Source organism: Heloderma suspectum, chromosome 3 (assembly GCF_057233095.1).
Source record: "Heloderma suspectum isolate Gila_16-S chromosome 3, 16-S_ref, whole genome shotgun sequence".
Taxonomy (NCBI): domain Eukaryota; kingdom Metazoa; phylum Chordata; class Lepidosauria; order Squamata; family Helodermatidae; genus Heloderma; species Heloderma suspectum.
Window position 1 is genome coordinate 304,906,604 of NC_139460.1, and position 16,170 is coordinate 304,922,773.

The following is a 16,170-nucleotide window of genomic DNA, read 5'->3' on the forward strand; positions in this document are numbered from 1 at the left end:
GGTTCTTGTCGATGACCTCCCAAAGGGCAGCTAGCTTGGGCTCGGATAAGGAATAAATTATCCCCACCAGATTCTTGGCCCTTGGTATCAACTCTATCGGGCAGTCATAGGGGTGGTGAGGTAGGAGCTGATCTGCCTCTTGCTTCCCAAACATGTCACAAAACTCCCAATGCTTCTTGAGAAACTTCCCAAGTTCAGGGTTTTCTTCCTGGGTGGTTAACATCTTCTACTTCTGGACCCAACAAGTGGTTTGGCAATGAGGGGGTTAATTGACCCATCGACCACTGGATGCAGGGGTCATGTCACTGGAGCCAATCCAGACTGAGCACCAGTGGGAAGTGAGGGGCCACCACAAAGTAGAACTGAATGGCCTCCCTATGTCCTGCCAGGGCCATCTCTAATGGTACAGTTTTCTGGACCATGGGCCCGGAAGTGAGCAAGTGGCCATCAGTAGTTTCCACCAATACAGGCTGGGGTGTAGGTTGGCAAGGTGCAGGTCTGCAAAGGCCAAGTCCATAAAACTACTGGTGAAACCTGAGTCCAACATGGCTTTGGTCTGCAAGGCCCCCTGTCCTGGTCCCTACCTTCAGAGAGACCAACACAGTCAGATACATGGAGGTTGAGGAGCTGGATTGATAGGCTGTCTGGAAGACAGAACCACCCCGGTCTAAGGGCCTGTTGCGGCTGGGGTGTGGCAGCTTTTCTGGGGTTGTGGTATGGGGCACTTTGACCAGGCAATGGGCTGCATAATGACCCAGGCCCCCATAATATAGGCATAAACCTTGCTGCCAATGCCTCTGCTTCTCCTCGGTGGATAGGCATGGCCAAGCCCTGCCCAACTACATCAGTTCTTCAAGTGGGGCAGGTTCCTTCAGAGGGGTCTCTTGTTCTGTCTCCCTTGGGGTGGCATCTCTGTGGGCTGGCCAGCATGAGCTGAGGCACGTCTGCTTTCCAACCTCCCCTCCATCTGGAGACACAAGCGGATCAGGTCTTGCAGAGTGGTGGAGCATTCCACTCAGGCTAATTCATCCAGCAGTGCATCAGACAGCCCCTCCTGAAATTGGTTCATGATGGCCGCCTCATTCCAGGCCAGTTCTTGCCATAACAGGCAAAGCTCAGCTGTGTATTCTGTGAGGGGGCAGTGGCCTTGTCTCAACTGCCTTATTTGGCAGTTAGTGGTGGAGGCTTTCACTGGGTCCTCGAACATGGCCCTCAGCTCTGCACAAAATGCAGCCAGGTTCACTAATAGAGGGCTGTTCTCCAGCAAGAGAGGTATGCCCCCTCTGGCTGAGGCTCCTGTAAGGAGGCTAATCAGGAACCCCACCCATGACTTATCATCCGGGAAGGCCTCTGGCTTCAGGTCCATGAAGAGTTGGGTTTGCGCCAGAAAGGCAGGGAGCTGGTCCAAGGTGCCTGAAAACTTTTCTGGGGCTGCCACAGGGCATTTTGCCTTCACAGGGGGTGGGGCACGGGCGGCTGCCCCTAACTGAGCTTGTAGAGCTTGCACAGCCGCTGTTAGCACCGCAGTTTGAGAGCAAAGGAATGCCTTTTCCTGCTGTAACTGTTCCATGGCAGCTGAATTCCAGCCCTTTCTCTCTCTCTCTCTCTCTCTCTCTCTCTCTCTCTCTCTCTCTCTCTCTGCTTTTTAGCAGGCTGGAAAACAAGCTGTCAGTCTTGCCAGCTGACCACAGCTGGCGGCAATAACTTACTGGCTGATAACAGGGTGGTAAACCTGTCCAAGGCTGGGAGAGGGGAAATGAGGCTGAAGCAGGAAACTTTTACCAGTTCATTCAAATCCAAGGCAATGTGGCAAAGAGAAGTCCATTTTCCACTCTGAAGTCCAGCACACAAGGGAACACAAGCAAGGCTGAGATTCAGGTTTGGGGTTGAGGCGAGGCTGATGAGATCCAGTGTGTGAAAACGATGTTGTTCTCCAGCAGCCTTGCCCAGGCCTGCATCCTGCTTTTAACTGCAGTGTCCCGAAGCAGCTGCTTGCAATCAGTCCTCTGGCCTCTGGGAGCCTCTCTGTCTTAAATGGACAGAGGCTCGCCTACGTTGTTCTTTTACATGATGCAGCTGCCTTCGCTCTGCTGAGGTCGGTGGCATTTTCCCCTCTGAATCCTCTGGGGAAACTGAAGCTGGGCAAGGAACATCCACAGGAGGTGAGGCAGCTTGGGCTACTTCTGTGCTGGTCCCTTCCCCTGGGTCTGGAGCCTGCCATTCCCCTTCATCCTCAGAGGAGTCCGAGGGAGGCATGACAGTACTCCAGAATCTACAACCTACAGTCAAGAAGATTCAATTTTGAGTACCCAACATTTTAGCCTCTGATGGAGGTGGGACACCAAGCAGATCATCCCCTGAAGGTCTTAATAGGTGGGAGGTGGCAAGTGGGTGTGGTTGCAAGCAGTTCTTCAGATGACCTGAACCCAAACTATATAGGATTTCATTGTGGTGAGTTCACCAGTTATATTGTGACAGGCCAACTCCAGACATTATTGGATAATAAGGTTCCTATCTAGACCCATTTCGGTCTGGGTTCTGGACTGGGACTGCCTTGGTTGCCTCAGCAGACAACTTACACCACAATATCAGCCACAGTATCAGAACCTTTACTTATTTATTTATTACATTTTTATACCACACAATAGCTGAATCTCTCTTTGAAAGCAGAACAGTATAGAGTTAGTTGAAGCTGGGCTGTGAGCCCCCTGCTCCTCTGAAGACTTTGGAAGGGCTGAAGGGAACAGCAGGAGTTAATGCTCCACCATGTAGGAAGTGTGGCTGCTAGGAAAAGAGCAGAAAAGAAAGAAACAGGAAGCAGGCCATCTACAGGAAGTGAGGTCATCAGAGGGAGAAAAGCTAGACAGGAGGCGGCTAGGAGCTCTCTGCTTGGTGCAGGCAACTCAACACTGAGAACAGTGAAGAAGTTGCAGGGCAGGATGAAACAGGGTAGCCTTTGCTTCTGCATGCTTGAGGAAGCTACTACAACTAAGTAACTACCTGAGTATACAACAAAGCTGCCTTTTCATTCATGTGTGAGCTGCTGCCACTGGCAGAACAGACCCCTTGCCCTCACAAGTTCCCACAGCACTTCAGCAGGCCACCTTCTCCACAGCAAAGGCTGTGCAGCAGTTGCACTTGTCAGGGACTAGAATTGCTCTTGACCAGCGAATCTGATACTGGTGCAACTGCTGAATCAGTGTGTGTGCCATGTCATGGTTAGAGCTGCTTTCCCCAAAGTCATGCCCTCCAGATGTTTTTGATTACAACTCCCATCAACCCCAGACAGCATGGCCAATAGTTAGGGATGCTGGGAGTTTTAGTCCCAAACATCTTAGTCAGACTAAGGCTGGGGAGACCCAGGTTCAAATCCCCCCTTAGCCACAAAGCTCACTGGGTGACCCACTCTTTCAACCTAACTTAGCTCACAACAACATCATTGTCAGGACAAATATAGGCGGAGACAACCTTGTACCACCTTCCTTGGAGGAAGCGCAGGGTAAAATTGAAAGGAAGTAAAACAGCAATTCCTCCACATGCTTAGTAGAGCCATTTTGGTCCAGTCACCCTTCTGCATGCCTCCTGAGAAAATCAGAGTATCTAGAAAGGCCCTTTGTCTCTGCAGTAGCTAACATAAGGGCATGGGATGCAGCAATTTTCAGTCACTCTCCAAAGGGGAAAGTGCTCTTACTGTGTACAGTTCAGGTGAAGCATCTTAATGATTCCTTGCACAGTCCCTCCTCTGCTTTGACCTGTTGTGATCTTTTCCTCCCTGTTCCCAGCACAAGGCTTTCATCTAACAAACTCTGTCTCCTCCTATTGATTTTTTTCACTGAGGTCTCCCTTGAGGTACCTCTGGGTAACAACCACATTAACTCTCACATTTGGGTCCTTCTGTCTCCTTTAGTTTCACAGTGAAACCAACCAGTGGCAGATTGTATTAACTGCTTGCACTGTGGTGCATATGCGCAGATGTTTTCATTGATATATAAAATCAATCACATCTTTCACTGTGGAGTGGCCTCCCAGGGTTGTTTGTTTTAATGGGAAGACAAAGTACAGAGAGAACAGCCAGTTTTATTCCCCTCCACAGAAACAACGGCACAACTGTTGTGGAAACAAAGCAACAGGGCATTTTTGTTGGGATTTGTTTTGATCGTGCAGCTGCACTGCACAACAGTAAGAGAAATGCCAGATGGCTGAACTCTCCTGAGATATAAGTAAACCAAAAAACTATTGTGGGAGCAGTCAAAGCAAAGTGGAGAAAGAGACCTGAGTTAGCATTTTACAAGACCCGAGTTAGCATTTTAACACCTACCCAGTAGCACATGAATGGGGGAGGGGCTTATCTCCATCAGGAGCAGGATGTGATGGGTTATTCCTGAAAAGGGATCAAGCCAAAATGGATGCAGAACAACAGCAAAATGTACTCTAGCATGTTCTTCTGACCAATACAAGTACCAACATACTTGACTGTCTAGTTCTGGACACAGTGCCCACTAGGGATAGGGGAGAAATTTGTTCAGTTCACATTTTAATGTGAACTTACCTGGTTTTGCACTTTTGGACCCCTGTGCAAACTGAAACTTGGATGTCCTTTGAAATTTGCACTTCTCCAAATTTTGCAATGGAGTTCCCAATTTAAAAAAAATTGGTTACACAACTGCATATATTAAGGAAAATAAGGTTCTAAAATGCATGCCAAAATGTCTATTGGGCAAAAAAATATAAAAAACATGCATTAGGAGAAAAGTGCACAGAAATGTTTATGATTATGACACCTTTAAAAAAATTCTCAGTGTTTGGGATGAACTGAACTTAAGATCAGAGAAATTCTCAAAGTTTGAGACAAATTGAACTGAATATTGGAAAAACAAGAAACTGAGAGAAAGAGAAATTGACAGATTCATCCATCCTTAGCGCCCATGGCAATCTACAAAAGCTTATACCAACCTTCACAAACCTGGTGCCCTCCAGATATTTAGGACTTTACCTCCCATCAGCCCCAACCAGCAAGACTAATGGTCAGGAATGCTGGGAGTTGTAGTCCAAAACATCTGGGGGGCACCATGCTGGGGAAGGTTGACTTATGCCATGATAATTGTGTTAGTCTTTAAGGTGCCACAACACTCTTGGTAGTTTTTACTATTCAGTTCAAGCTCTCTGTTCCAGGCTGGAGCTGTAGTATTTTAAGGGAAGGTGTCCATGTGTCCGGCAACATGTCCAAAGTGGTGCTTTTGTTCATTAGTGTAACTTACCTTCCCCAGTTGACATTCAAAGGTTTAAATGCACTGCAACAGGTGGGCAAAAAATGAGGGTGCATGAAATGAATCTTGAGGCCAAAATTCTTCCCCCACTACAGAGATTTAAGGGAACCATAGGCACCTATTAGTCGGAATCTGAATGGTTATGCAGTTTGGTGGCAGACATAGCTCATGGACAGTTAGGGATACAGGAGATCCAGTCAGCAGTCTAGGGAGCTGGGAAGAATCAGAATCAAGGAGGGTTGGACACAGACCTGGAGGGCAATGCCTATAAAGACTTCAAATACACCTCCTTGCCAAGAGACAGGATATAAACAGGGATCCATGGTCTGGAGAAGCAACATTGTCAAGCAAGACTCTTTCAGGACCATGGTCAGATCACACCTTCTTCTATGGTCCAGGCTTCACCTCCTGCCCCAAGCTGAGGAGTGGAAATCCTTAAAGGAGCAGTTGGGATTTCGACTTCAGGGATCTCAGTGGTTCCAGCTGTTCAAGGCCATCGAAGTTCATGGAACACATCTTGCTCCTTGGCTTGGGATACAAAAGATATGGATTCCTCCCCCTCTGTGCATGAGTCCTGGCTAAGTCCAGAGGCCTGTCATGATGAAAGGATGGAGCAGTTTCTACTCTGCTGACAGTCACACAAACTGTTCAGGAAAAACTGTTCTTGGTCTGTAACAAGGCACGTATTCTCCGGTTCAGTCACATTTACTCCTTGACAACAGCAACATCCACTGATGGCTTGCCTGTGCAGATGGGTCCACCACAGATATAACTCTACAGAAATAATTTTCATACCATCTCCCAGCACCTCAAGCCCAATGAGTGTGAACCCAATATTTAGCTGACATTATGTGTGTGGAATGGGCTAGTCAGGTGTCCCTTTTTACAGAGGACAGTCCTCTGTCCTGCTCTGAACCGAGTCCTGGCTCTTTGCTAAGCCAATACAGGGATGTATACAATAGAGTAGTCAATTTAGCAGGCCAATGGTCAAGCACAGTTTTAGCAGGCACATAGGGGGGTTTCCAGAGTGAGGTCTGAGGTGCATTGTTACTTGTTCAATCCAGTAACAATGCAGTCCAAAACCAGAGTCAGGTAGAAGTCCAAAGATCAGTAGCAAAGAGGTTCAAACACATGGGAAGGTCAGGGAGAAAACAGGATACAGAGACTAGTGCTGAAGTTCAGACACTATTTGAGCAACTCTCAAGTTATAAGTGCAAGCTAGAGCCCAACCCAGGGCTCAGCGGCATCACATTAGAGGCCTGTCAGATGTCCTCCCCATGAGAAGAGCCCAATTCATGAGGAGTCCTCTCCAGTAAGTGAGCCTGGCCACCATCCTAACATGGATTTTAAGGTGCCCAGAATTCTTGGGGATTATGTAGTGGCCCAGCATCCCCTTCTGCCCCAGAAGCTGAGCTCTCCCCCTTTCTAGAAGGCATATCCAAAGGCATCACCCCTGAAGGACCCAGACTGTCTTTAGTAGTGCCAGAGTCTTCTGTGGGGCCAAGCGGCTCTGAAGGTTCTGTCTTGTCTAGTCCCAGATAAAGAACCATAAGAACTGTTGCCTGTCAACAGTGAGCACCTGGACAGCAGGCTGAACAGGCAGCCACACAAGCCACCTAATCACGCCATGGTGAGATACACTGTATTTCTATTTAAATTATTATAATTATTTCTAGATTTGCATCCATACATATAAATTAGCCTATTCAAATGTTATGCAAAATGGTGTCCCCTTTTGTCCTCTTTTTTAGTGACTCACAAGTGGCCACCCTAGTGTGGAACCAGCCATAAGTCAGAACAATATAGGGGGCAAAACATATTCATCTAATGTTCACTAATCTGAAGTATCTGCTTATGTGAGCATGGCTGAAGATCGCAAGGATGGATGGATAGATAGATAGATAGATAGATAGATAGATAGATAGATAGATGTGTAATGGTTAGAATGTTGGACTGGAATTGGGGAGACCAAGATTCAGGTCCTTACTAAAGCTATGAAACTCTTTGTGTGTCATTAGGCTAGTTGCCTTTTCTATTTCATAGCGTCATTTTGAAATTAAAATGGTTAGGGATGTTGGAGAAATCCGCAACAGAATCAAATGAGTTCAGATTTCTATGAAACTGACCCACAGATTCTGTAGCAGACCAGCTTTTCCTGAGTCACACAAATTCTGTGGACTTGCAGTCCAGTTTTTTTTTTTTTTTTTGGGGGGGGGTTCCAGAATTTTACCCAACTTTAGTATTAGGAAAAATATGTACAATTTTAAAAATCACCAGAAAATGTGCATTTCCCTCATAGGCTATCTATGATTTTGTGGGGGATTTGCACAAGTTCAGGAAATTAGAAATGTCTGATTCTGCCAAAGAGTGGACAATGGAATGAAAGGCACCTGACAATCCACAAAATGCAGACAGAACAGATTTAACAAAATCCATACATCCCTAAAAATAGGGTGGGGAGAAATGTATATGGTGACCTGAGCTCCCCACAGAAAGTGCTGTATAAAAATCTAACAAATACGTTATAATAAACTAAATCTTGTGAACTTTTGTCCTTGCTAATCATGTTTTCACGAGAAAAGGTAAACTAGAATACTGTTAGTGGTGGGGATTTGCTATCTCCTCTTGGAGCAGGTAGTTAATAAAGTGTTAAGAATCATAGACAGTTGTTTTTAATAAGGTATCATCCCCAAGAAAACGGTGGATTGCATGCATATTTACTTGGAAGTGTGCCCTACTGGGTTCATAGAACATACTCCAAAGTAACTGTGCAAATGACTATAGCTAAAGTTAGTGATAAATGTGCCTGTGATAATATTCAGGCTAGTTATTTGCTTTATCTGACTGGCCAGAAGATTTCTGCTGTGTTCTAAAAGACTCATACATACCGAATAAAACATTACAGGACTGTGGTTTTAAAAGAAAAGAAAAGGAAAAAAGAGAAAATGTCGATAGTCTACAAACAGCTCCAAATCATCCAGCATACTGCCATGATGTCTGCTTTCGCTGAATCTCAATCTGGAGATTAAAAGATGCTGTTTAGGCACAGCTAAGAGAGAAAGGGTGGCGGGAATCAATCACAGAGGCCTTTCTCTGTCTACGGAGTGTGGCTGTTCATTGAGATGCAGGTAGCGCTCCAATCGCAAGGGCCGCAGTGCTGTGAAGACAAACAACACCCAACTTGCATACCAAGTGGCATTGCATTTAACCGGTTCAGTTTATTATGAAATATATAACTGTGATCTGGGGCCACCATATTGTGAATCACTTCTGGGGAAATGTGCCAGGAGAAATATGGGTCTTAGCTAATTACACTTCATGCATATCTTACAACAATCTTGAAAGGCTCAGTGTGTTATTTCAAAGGAAGTTTTCCAAAACAGATTTCAGGGGCAACTGGAAGCGAGATCCCATTTTCATCATCATCATCATCTTAGGGTTGTTATTGTTAACCATGCAGAGATGCAGAGTTGAAAGATGGAGCATCTTCATGGTTAGGAGGGAACAATTGTTCAACACCAATTTATTGTAGGGTGGTTTAAATTGGACCGCTGAGAACTAGTGCTGTAATTGTACTCCATGCATACAATAAATGCATGGACAGAGGTGGGATTGGGTGATGCTGGTCCCAATGACAATATCACCCTACTATCTGCACGCCTCTAACATTCATGGATTGGGCAGGATGTGTGAAAAGGAGCAGCTACATACCTACACACATAAAGGTGCTCCATGAAATGATTGGGAGGTGTCACAAGACTGGGAGGGCTGACTCCAGATTTTTGAGGGCCCTTGGATAAGGCACCTGCAATAGGCTGCCTCCCTCAGTGAGTCTACCTTCTCATTGCCATTGTCACCAGCTGTTATTGCACCTCCTCCTCTCTCTCATCATTGCTACCATGTCTTTCCTCGCCAGGCAGAGAACCAGTGAGCAAGTAAACATCTACTCCTCCTTCTTGCCACCACCTTTATCTGGACCATAGCAAGTGGCCGATGAACGAGCAGGTTGCAATGGTGAAGAGGAGAAGCAACTCCTGAGTGTTCTTGTCAGTGGGCCCCTACTGGTGTCTGGGCCCTTGTCAGGTGCCCAACCATGCCTACCCTTGAAAGCATTCTTTTTCACATGTGCTGCTCTGCACATGGATGCACAGGTGGGTGGAGGGAGGTCCTGCTTGGCCCTGCTCCACACACTAAGGGAGCAATCCTATGCATGTCTGGACAGAAAAAAAGTCCCATTATATTCTCACAACAGCCTCGTGAGGGAGGGAGGCAGAGACAGACAGAGAGAGAGAGAGAGAGAGAGGTCCATTGAGTTCATGGCTGAAAAAGTATTTGATCGCCTTAGTCTCTATCCACTACCATACCCTGGGAGCCAAACTAGACATTATGTTAATTGTGTGGGTGCAATTAACCTGCATGGGTTTTTTGTTATGCAAATAGCAGCCACAGGGAGTCTGCACAGCATTGGGAGCATGGTGGGTAATGGGGGAAGTTTTTCTCTCCCTGCCTTCCAGTTTACACCAAGCTGCTATTTGCATTTCAGGTGAAGCCCCCATGATTCCACCAGGAGCTTCCCTTGAAATGAAAATAGCAGCCTCAGAGAGGCAAACGTCAGGTCTGGGGCAGGGAGTGAAAGAGTCAGGACTGGCCCTGTCAGTAGGCAGAGTGAGGCAGTTGGCTCAGGCAGCAGATGCTGGGGGCAGCAGCAGCAGCCCCCTAGTCATTCCTCCAGAGCCCCCAGCCATTCTGCTCCCTAAACCCACCTGCTGTCCTCAGGTGTGAGGCCCTATCCTGTTGCCAGTGTCAAAGTAAGAGTCAGCTGCCAGTCCAGTTGGCTTCTGTACATGGAATAGAAGATGGCACCATCTTGTCCTTTGCCTCAAGCAGCAAAATGTCTGGGGCTGGCCCTGGAAAGAGTTAAACTCAACACTCCCCATGGTTCCTGGGGCTGCTCAAGCTTCCTTGGGGCTATTTACATGTCCAAAAATGCCCATTATTTGTATTCACACAATTAAATTCATGTCTAGTTTGGCCCAGATTCTTATCATCCATCTCATCAAACCAGACACACATAATAAAAAGCTTGTTGGTTGTTTGCATTTCCCAACACACAGTACATACACCCTAAAACCATCTTGGTATCTCTCTGTTCAAGCTCTCTATATGGCTATGTATATCTGTACCCAGAAGGCAGTGGTAAAAACATACCATTAAAATCCCCCCCCCTCATTTTAGCCCTCACCCAAATGTGAATTCGTAGCTCCTCACTCCATTTCCTGCCTTTCACAATTCCATAAGAACATAAGAAGAACTCAGATGGGTCACACCAAAGGCCTGTCTAGTCCGGCATCCTGTTTCCTGTAGTGGTCAACCAGATGCGTCTGGGAAGCCAACAAGCAGGACATAAGGGCAATAGTCCTCTCTGCACCTGATCCCCAGCAACTGATATTCAGACGCTTGCTGCCTTTGACCCTGGAGGTAGTATACAGCCATCTTGGGCACCGTTTGGGGTGGAAAGATAGGATATAATCAACAAGTCATGACTAGGAGCCAGTGATAGCCTTCTCCTCCATGGATTTATATAATCTCCTTTTAAAGCTGTCTAGGTTGGGGGCCATCACTACATCTCTTAGAAGTAAATTCGGCAGTATAAGTATGCAAGTTGGATGACCATGAGTTCTAGCATCATGAAAGAGGGAGGAAAACATATCTCTATCTACATTCTCCACAGCATGTATAATTGTATACACCTCTATCATGTTGGCATCCCCCCACCCCCCTTACTCGCCTTAATAGCTGAAAACATTGCAACCTTTCCTTGTAAGGGTATTTTCCTTGTAGGGATTCTTTTTTTCCATGTAGGGGATTTTTTTCCTTGTAGGATTTTTTTTCCTTGTAGAGGGTTTTTTTTTTCCCTTGTAGGGTTATTTCTTCCTTGTAGGGGTATTTTCCTTGTAGGATTTTTTTTCCTTGTATGGGGTATTTTTTCCTTGTAGGGTATTTTTTCCTTGTAGAGGGTTTTTTTTTCCTTGTATGGGGTATTTTTTCCTTGTAGGGTATTTTTTCCTTGTAGAGGTTTTTTTTTTCCTTGTAGGGGTATTTTCCTTGTAGGATTATTTTTCCTTGTAGGAGTATTTTTTCCTTGTAGGGGTATTTTCCTTGTAGGGGCATTTTTTCCTTGTTGGGGCATTTTTTTCCTTGTAGGGGAGTTGCTCCAGGACCCTGATCATTCTGGCTGCCCTTTTCTGCTCTTTTTCCAGCTCTACAATATCCTATTTTAGCTACAGTGACCAGCTACAATATACCTATTTTAGGTACAGTGACACTATAGATCTCATTGGACAGTCTACCATTTCCTCTTGTTCTTATTCATACAACATATCATGGATATGGATACATGGAATAGGGAGCTAGGGATGGACAAATGTGTAAACTTTGGTTTCTCTCCATTTCTCATTTGTCCAATCTTAAATTCAGTTCATCTTGAACTTTGAGAAATTATTTTTAATGGTTCACATGAAAATCTGTATGCATTTTTGTGTTCATTTCCCCAAATATACAAATTTTTGTACACATTTTTGAATTGGAGAGTGGCATTGCAAAATTCAGAGAAGGGAGAATTATGAAGGATAGTTGAGTTTTGATTCATACATTCGTTTGAAAGTGCAAAATTAAGTAACATTCAAATGTTAAGTAGTATTCAAACCAAACAAATTCCTCCCCCATCATTAGGAGGAATAAGGTCACACCCATTGACCCTCTGCCACCCCTCTATGCATTCATCCAAAGCTATGAACAGAACATACATATATGCATACAAGCAAACACAGGATGTTTAGGGGAGATATGGGGAGAGCTAGGTTCTGTACCTGTTCAGATGAACACATGGAGCCCAGATTTTATGCTGGTGTAATTGCAGTAGCAAAAACAGCCTTTGAATGACTTGAACTAAATAGACATAGGTATACTGAATTCACTGGCATCCACTACTGAAATAAATCTCTTGGGAAGCCAGACTGCCGATAATCCTTTGCGGCAAAGCCACAGAAAGCTTACAGTTAGTGCACACCAGCATGACATAATTTCTTTTCCAAATCTAATAGTCTCCTGAGCTTCAGTTCTACTTGCTTGAAAAAAATCACATTAAAGAAATCATGAATCAGAGATTAAAGTTGCTTGTCAGACAAATACAGGAAAGATTTTCTCTTTTTTCTGCTTTTTACCTGCTTCAATACAGAATTGTAAAGAATGCAAGTCACTGCTTTCCTGTGACTCATGACTCTTCTTTTGCCTGAATCCTGCTCCATTTCCAACAACGTCAATTGGTTGTTAAACGAGATGAAAAGGCGTCCACGGGATTCATCAAAGTAAAGCACAGAATGGAAATCTAGGCTTTTGGGGAAGGAACCAGCAATCCTCTGCACACAAAGCTGATGCTGAATGTCCCAGATCCTTAATACCTGAGTACAGTGCGAAAGGAAGAAATCAGAACCTACAACTTTTTTTTATTATTTAGAGGGTACAAAAATGGATACTTCATAAAAATCAAACCATTGGGTTAGTTCATTGTACTTATTGTCACATCAAGCCACTACACTAGGTGGCAGGGGACACCATTTTAATTTCCCACAATGCCCCAGGTTGACACACAAGAGTGGTCATAGGAGACTACATCACGTCCCATTGGTTCAAGTTGGAAGTGAGATAGACAAGCACAAAGGAGGGACTGAGCAATGAGAAATACACAGGAGAATTTATTTTGGTCACTACCATGTCACTGGAAAAAGACCCAAAGATTCCCAAACCACATGGGGGATGACAGATCTGCATGCCGGAGCCCATGCCAAGGAACATGTCAAGAGCAGTGAGCATAAGAAGAGTAGAGAATCCCAGAGCCAGTTCAAGTTATTTTGCTGCACTAGATGAAACCTAAGGTTGCTTGTAAAACTTATTTCCCACTATGTACCTATTTTTGAGCTCTTGTGAGATTTGCTGGAGCCAATCAAATGCCATGTTAGAGCAGAAGAAGCAACGATCTCAACAGTGAGTTGCTGTCCCAGGCCCTCCTCTAGGACCAAGTATTTAACTAGTTTAATGGTGCGATCCTATGCAAATAGGCTGCCGCCTCCAAACTAGGAGGTGACCGCTTATCCAATGCAGGGCAGAAGAAGCACGGAGGGGATCATGCCCTCCACACTCCTCCTGCTCTGCATTTTCAGCTAGACCATGGGAGGGCAGAGTAGGGGAGGAGGCTGCCGTACGACACGTAGGATGTGTCGTACAGGCATTTCCACCCTCCCTGCCCTGGAACACCGCCCGGACCATGGGGCTTCTCTGCACTGCCTGCGAGGCAGTGCAGAAGGGGCAAAGGTTGATTCTCCAGGAACCAACCTCGAAGCACAGGTTCCGAGGTCAGTTTCTGGAAAACGAGATATCCTACGGCCATCTAGCGGCCATAGGATTGCTCCCTAACTGATGTGCAGTTAAACTAGGGCTTCTAATTTGAGAGACAGGGAGATTTGTGCTTCCCTATGTATCATCTTTCTCAAGAACTCCTAATCCCAGAGTTCCTTATTTCTTTATTTATTACATTTCTGTATCACCCAATAGCCAAAGCTCTCTGTGCATAGGAAGGACTGAGGAACAGTTAGTGGCTGAGGCAAAACACAACAATAATCCCAGTAGGAGCAACCACTGCTGATAGGATTTACACCCCAAAATATATGTGAGTAAATGTCTAATTCACACACTAATTTTCAGTGGTGTGTGCTTGGTCCTACAGACATTTTGCACATTGTCAAAGACTGGCAGAAGCGAAAACAAGTTTCAGCAAACTAGCACGCATCATAGAATCATAGAATCACAGAATAGTAGGGCTGGAAGGGGCCTACAAGGCCATCGAGTCCAACCCCCTGCTCAATGCAGGAATCCAAGTCAGAGCATCCCTGACAAATGGCTGTCCAGCCTCGTCTTGAAGGCCTCCAGTGTGGGAGAGCCCACCACCTCCCCGGGTAATTGGTTCCATTGTCGTATTGCTCTTACAGTCAGGAAGTTTTTCCTGATGTTCAGCCGGAATCTGGCTTCCTGTAACTTGAGCCCATTATTCCGTGTCCTGCACTCTGGGATGATCAAGAAGAGATGCTGGCCTTCTTCTCTGTGACAACCTTTCAAGGACTTGAAGAGTGCTATCATATCTCCCCTCAGTCTTCTCTTCTCAAGGCTAAACATGCCCAGTTCTTTCAGTCTCTCTTCATAGGGCTTTGTTTCCAGTCCCCTGATCATCTTTGTTGCCCTCCTCTGAACCCTCTCCAGTTTGTCTGCATCCTTCTTAAAGTGTGGTGCCCAGAACTGGACACAGTACTCCAGATGAGGCCTAACCAGTGCTGAGTAGAGGGGAACTAGTACTTCCCGGGATTTGGAAGCGATGCTTCTATGAATGCAACCCAAAATAGCATTTGCCTTTTTTGCAGCCACATCACATTGTTGGCTCATATTCAGCTTGTGATCGACAACAATTCCAAGATCCTTCTCGCTTGTAGTGTGGTTGAGCCACGTATCCCCCATCTTGTAACTGTGCATTTGGTTTCTTTTTCCTAGGTGCAGAACTTCGCATTTATCCCTATTAAATGTCATTCTGTTGTTTTCTGCCAGCACTCCAGTCTATCCAGATCACTTTGAATTTTGTTTCATCAAAATTGAATGAAACATCAAAATCTGGGTACATCAAAATCTGCAAGCATTCTACTGTGGGGCAAGAACAATTAAACCACCTAGCTATGTGTTTTGTCTATTGATTTGAGTGTGAACCTGCAAGGGAAATGGACTTTGGGGAGATAATTCAGGATATTGCAATGGGAAAAGGCCAGGAAAACAGAGCTTTAAAGTGAATTGGTCTGTTTTTAAAAACTTTGCAGCTGTACTGGTCCAATTTTCTTTTAATGAAAAATCAACAGGACAATGTCTTTGGTAGGACCAACAAAAAGTTACAAAATAATCAGAAACCTTTGCATAGTTTTTCTACAGGCTAGAAATTATATTAAATTTTGATTTTAAATATTGTAATTCTTTCTTTTCTTTTTTTCTTTTCTTTTTTCTTTCTTTTTACTTGGGAATCTTATTAGCTATAGGAAAAAGGAAAGGTTCCTCCTGTGCAAGAACCGGGTCATTACTGACCCCTAGAGGGACGCTGATTGTGCTGGTGTTTTCATGGCAGACTGTAGCGGGTGGTTTGCCATTGCCTTCCCCAGTCGTGACCACCTTTCCCCCAGCAAGCTGGGTACTCATTTTACTGACCTCAGAAGGATGGAAGGCTGAGTCGACCTGAGCCGGCTACCCGAGACCCAGCTTCCTCTGGGATCGAACTCAGGTCGTGGGGAGAGTTCGGTTGCAATACTGCCAGAGTGGTATATAAATATTGTAAAGAAAGAAAAAAATAGCAAAAAGGAGGGGGTGTTTAGGCACATGTTAGGAAATCCCCCATGTGCCTTATGGTGTGTAATTTCAGAAATGTAGGAACTGTGATTTCAGAATTTGAATAGAAACATTTCTTTCTTGACTCAAGATACTGTATGGGTGGGATGTGATTATGATGTGTGTGTGTGTATAAGGGGGCCCATGTTAAAGTTTGCACTGGGGTCCCCCAAACGATACTTGGATCATATACAGTAGGGCATGGGGAGAGCAATCTGGAAAACAGGGAAGGTGCTGGGGTGTCCAGGGGTCCTACTTTAGAGACAGCAGTCTTCTTTTTGAAGGCATCATCTATCTGAAGGGCTGTCCAAGGGGCTCAAAGCTTTCCCCCCATAGCTAGCACCTAGACAGTAGACTGAACAGGTAAACAAGTCACCTGATCACAGTCTTCCCCACTATGGTGAGAGAACTTGTGTTTCTATTTGTTGTTGTT

The 16,170-nt window shown here is 45.2% G+C and overlaps 1 protein-coding gene across 1 annotated transcript in view; it reads right to left on the reverse strand.

Annotated features, from left to right (window-relative positions):
* Window positions 1-16,170, reverse strand: part of WDR49 (WD repeat domain 49) — a 275,211-nt gene that overhangs the window by 182,630 nt on the left and 76,411 nt on the right. Inside the window, exon 7 of the mRNA XM_084847441.1 lies at window positions 12,491-12,727. Within this exon, the coding sequence (XP_084703567.1) occupies window positions 12,491-12,727 (237 nt within the window). The remainder of the gene's footprint in view (window positions 1-12,490; window positions 12,728-16,170) is intronic.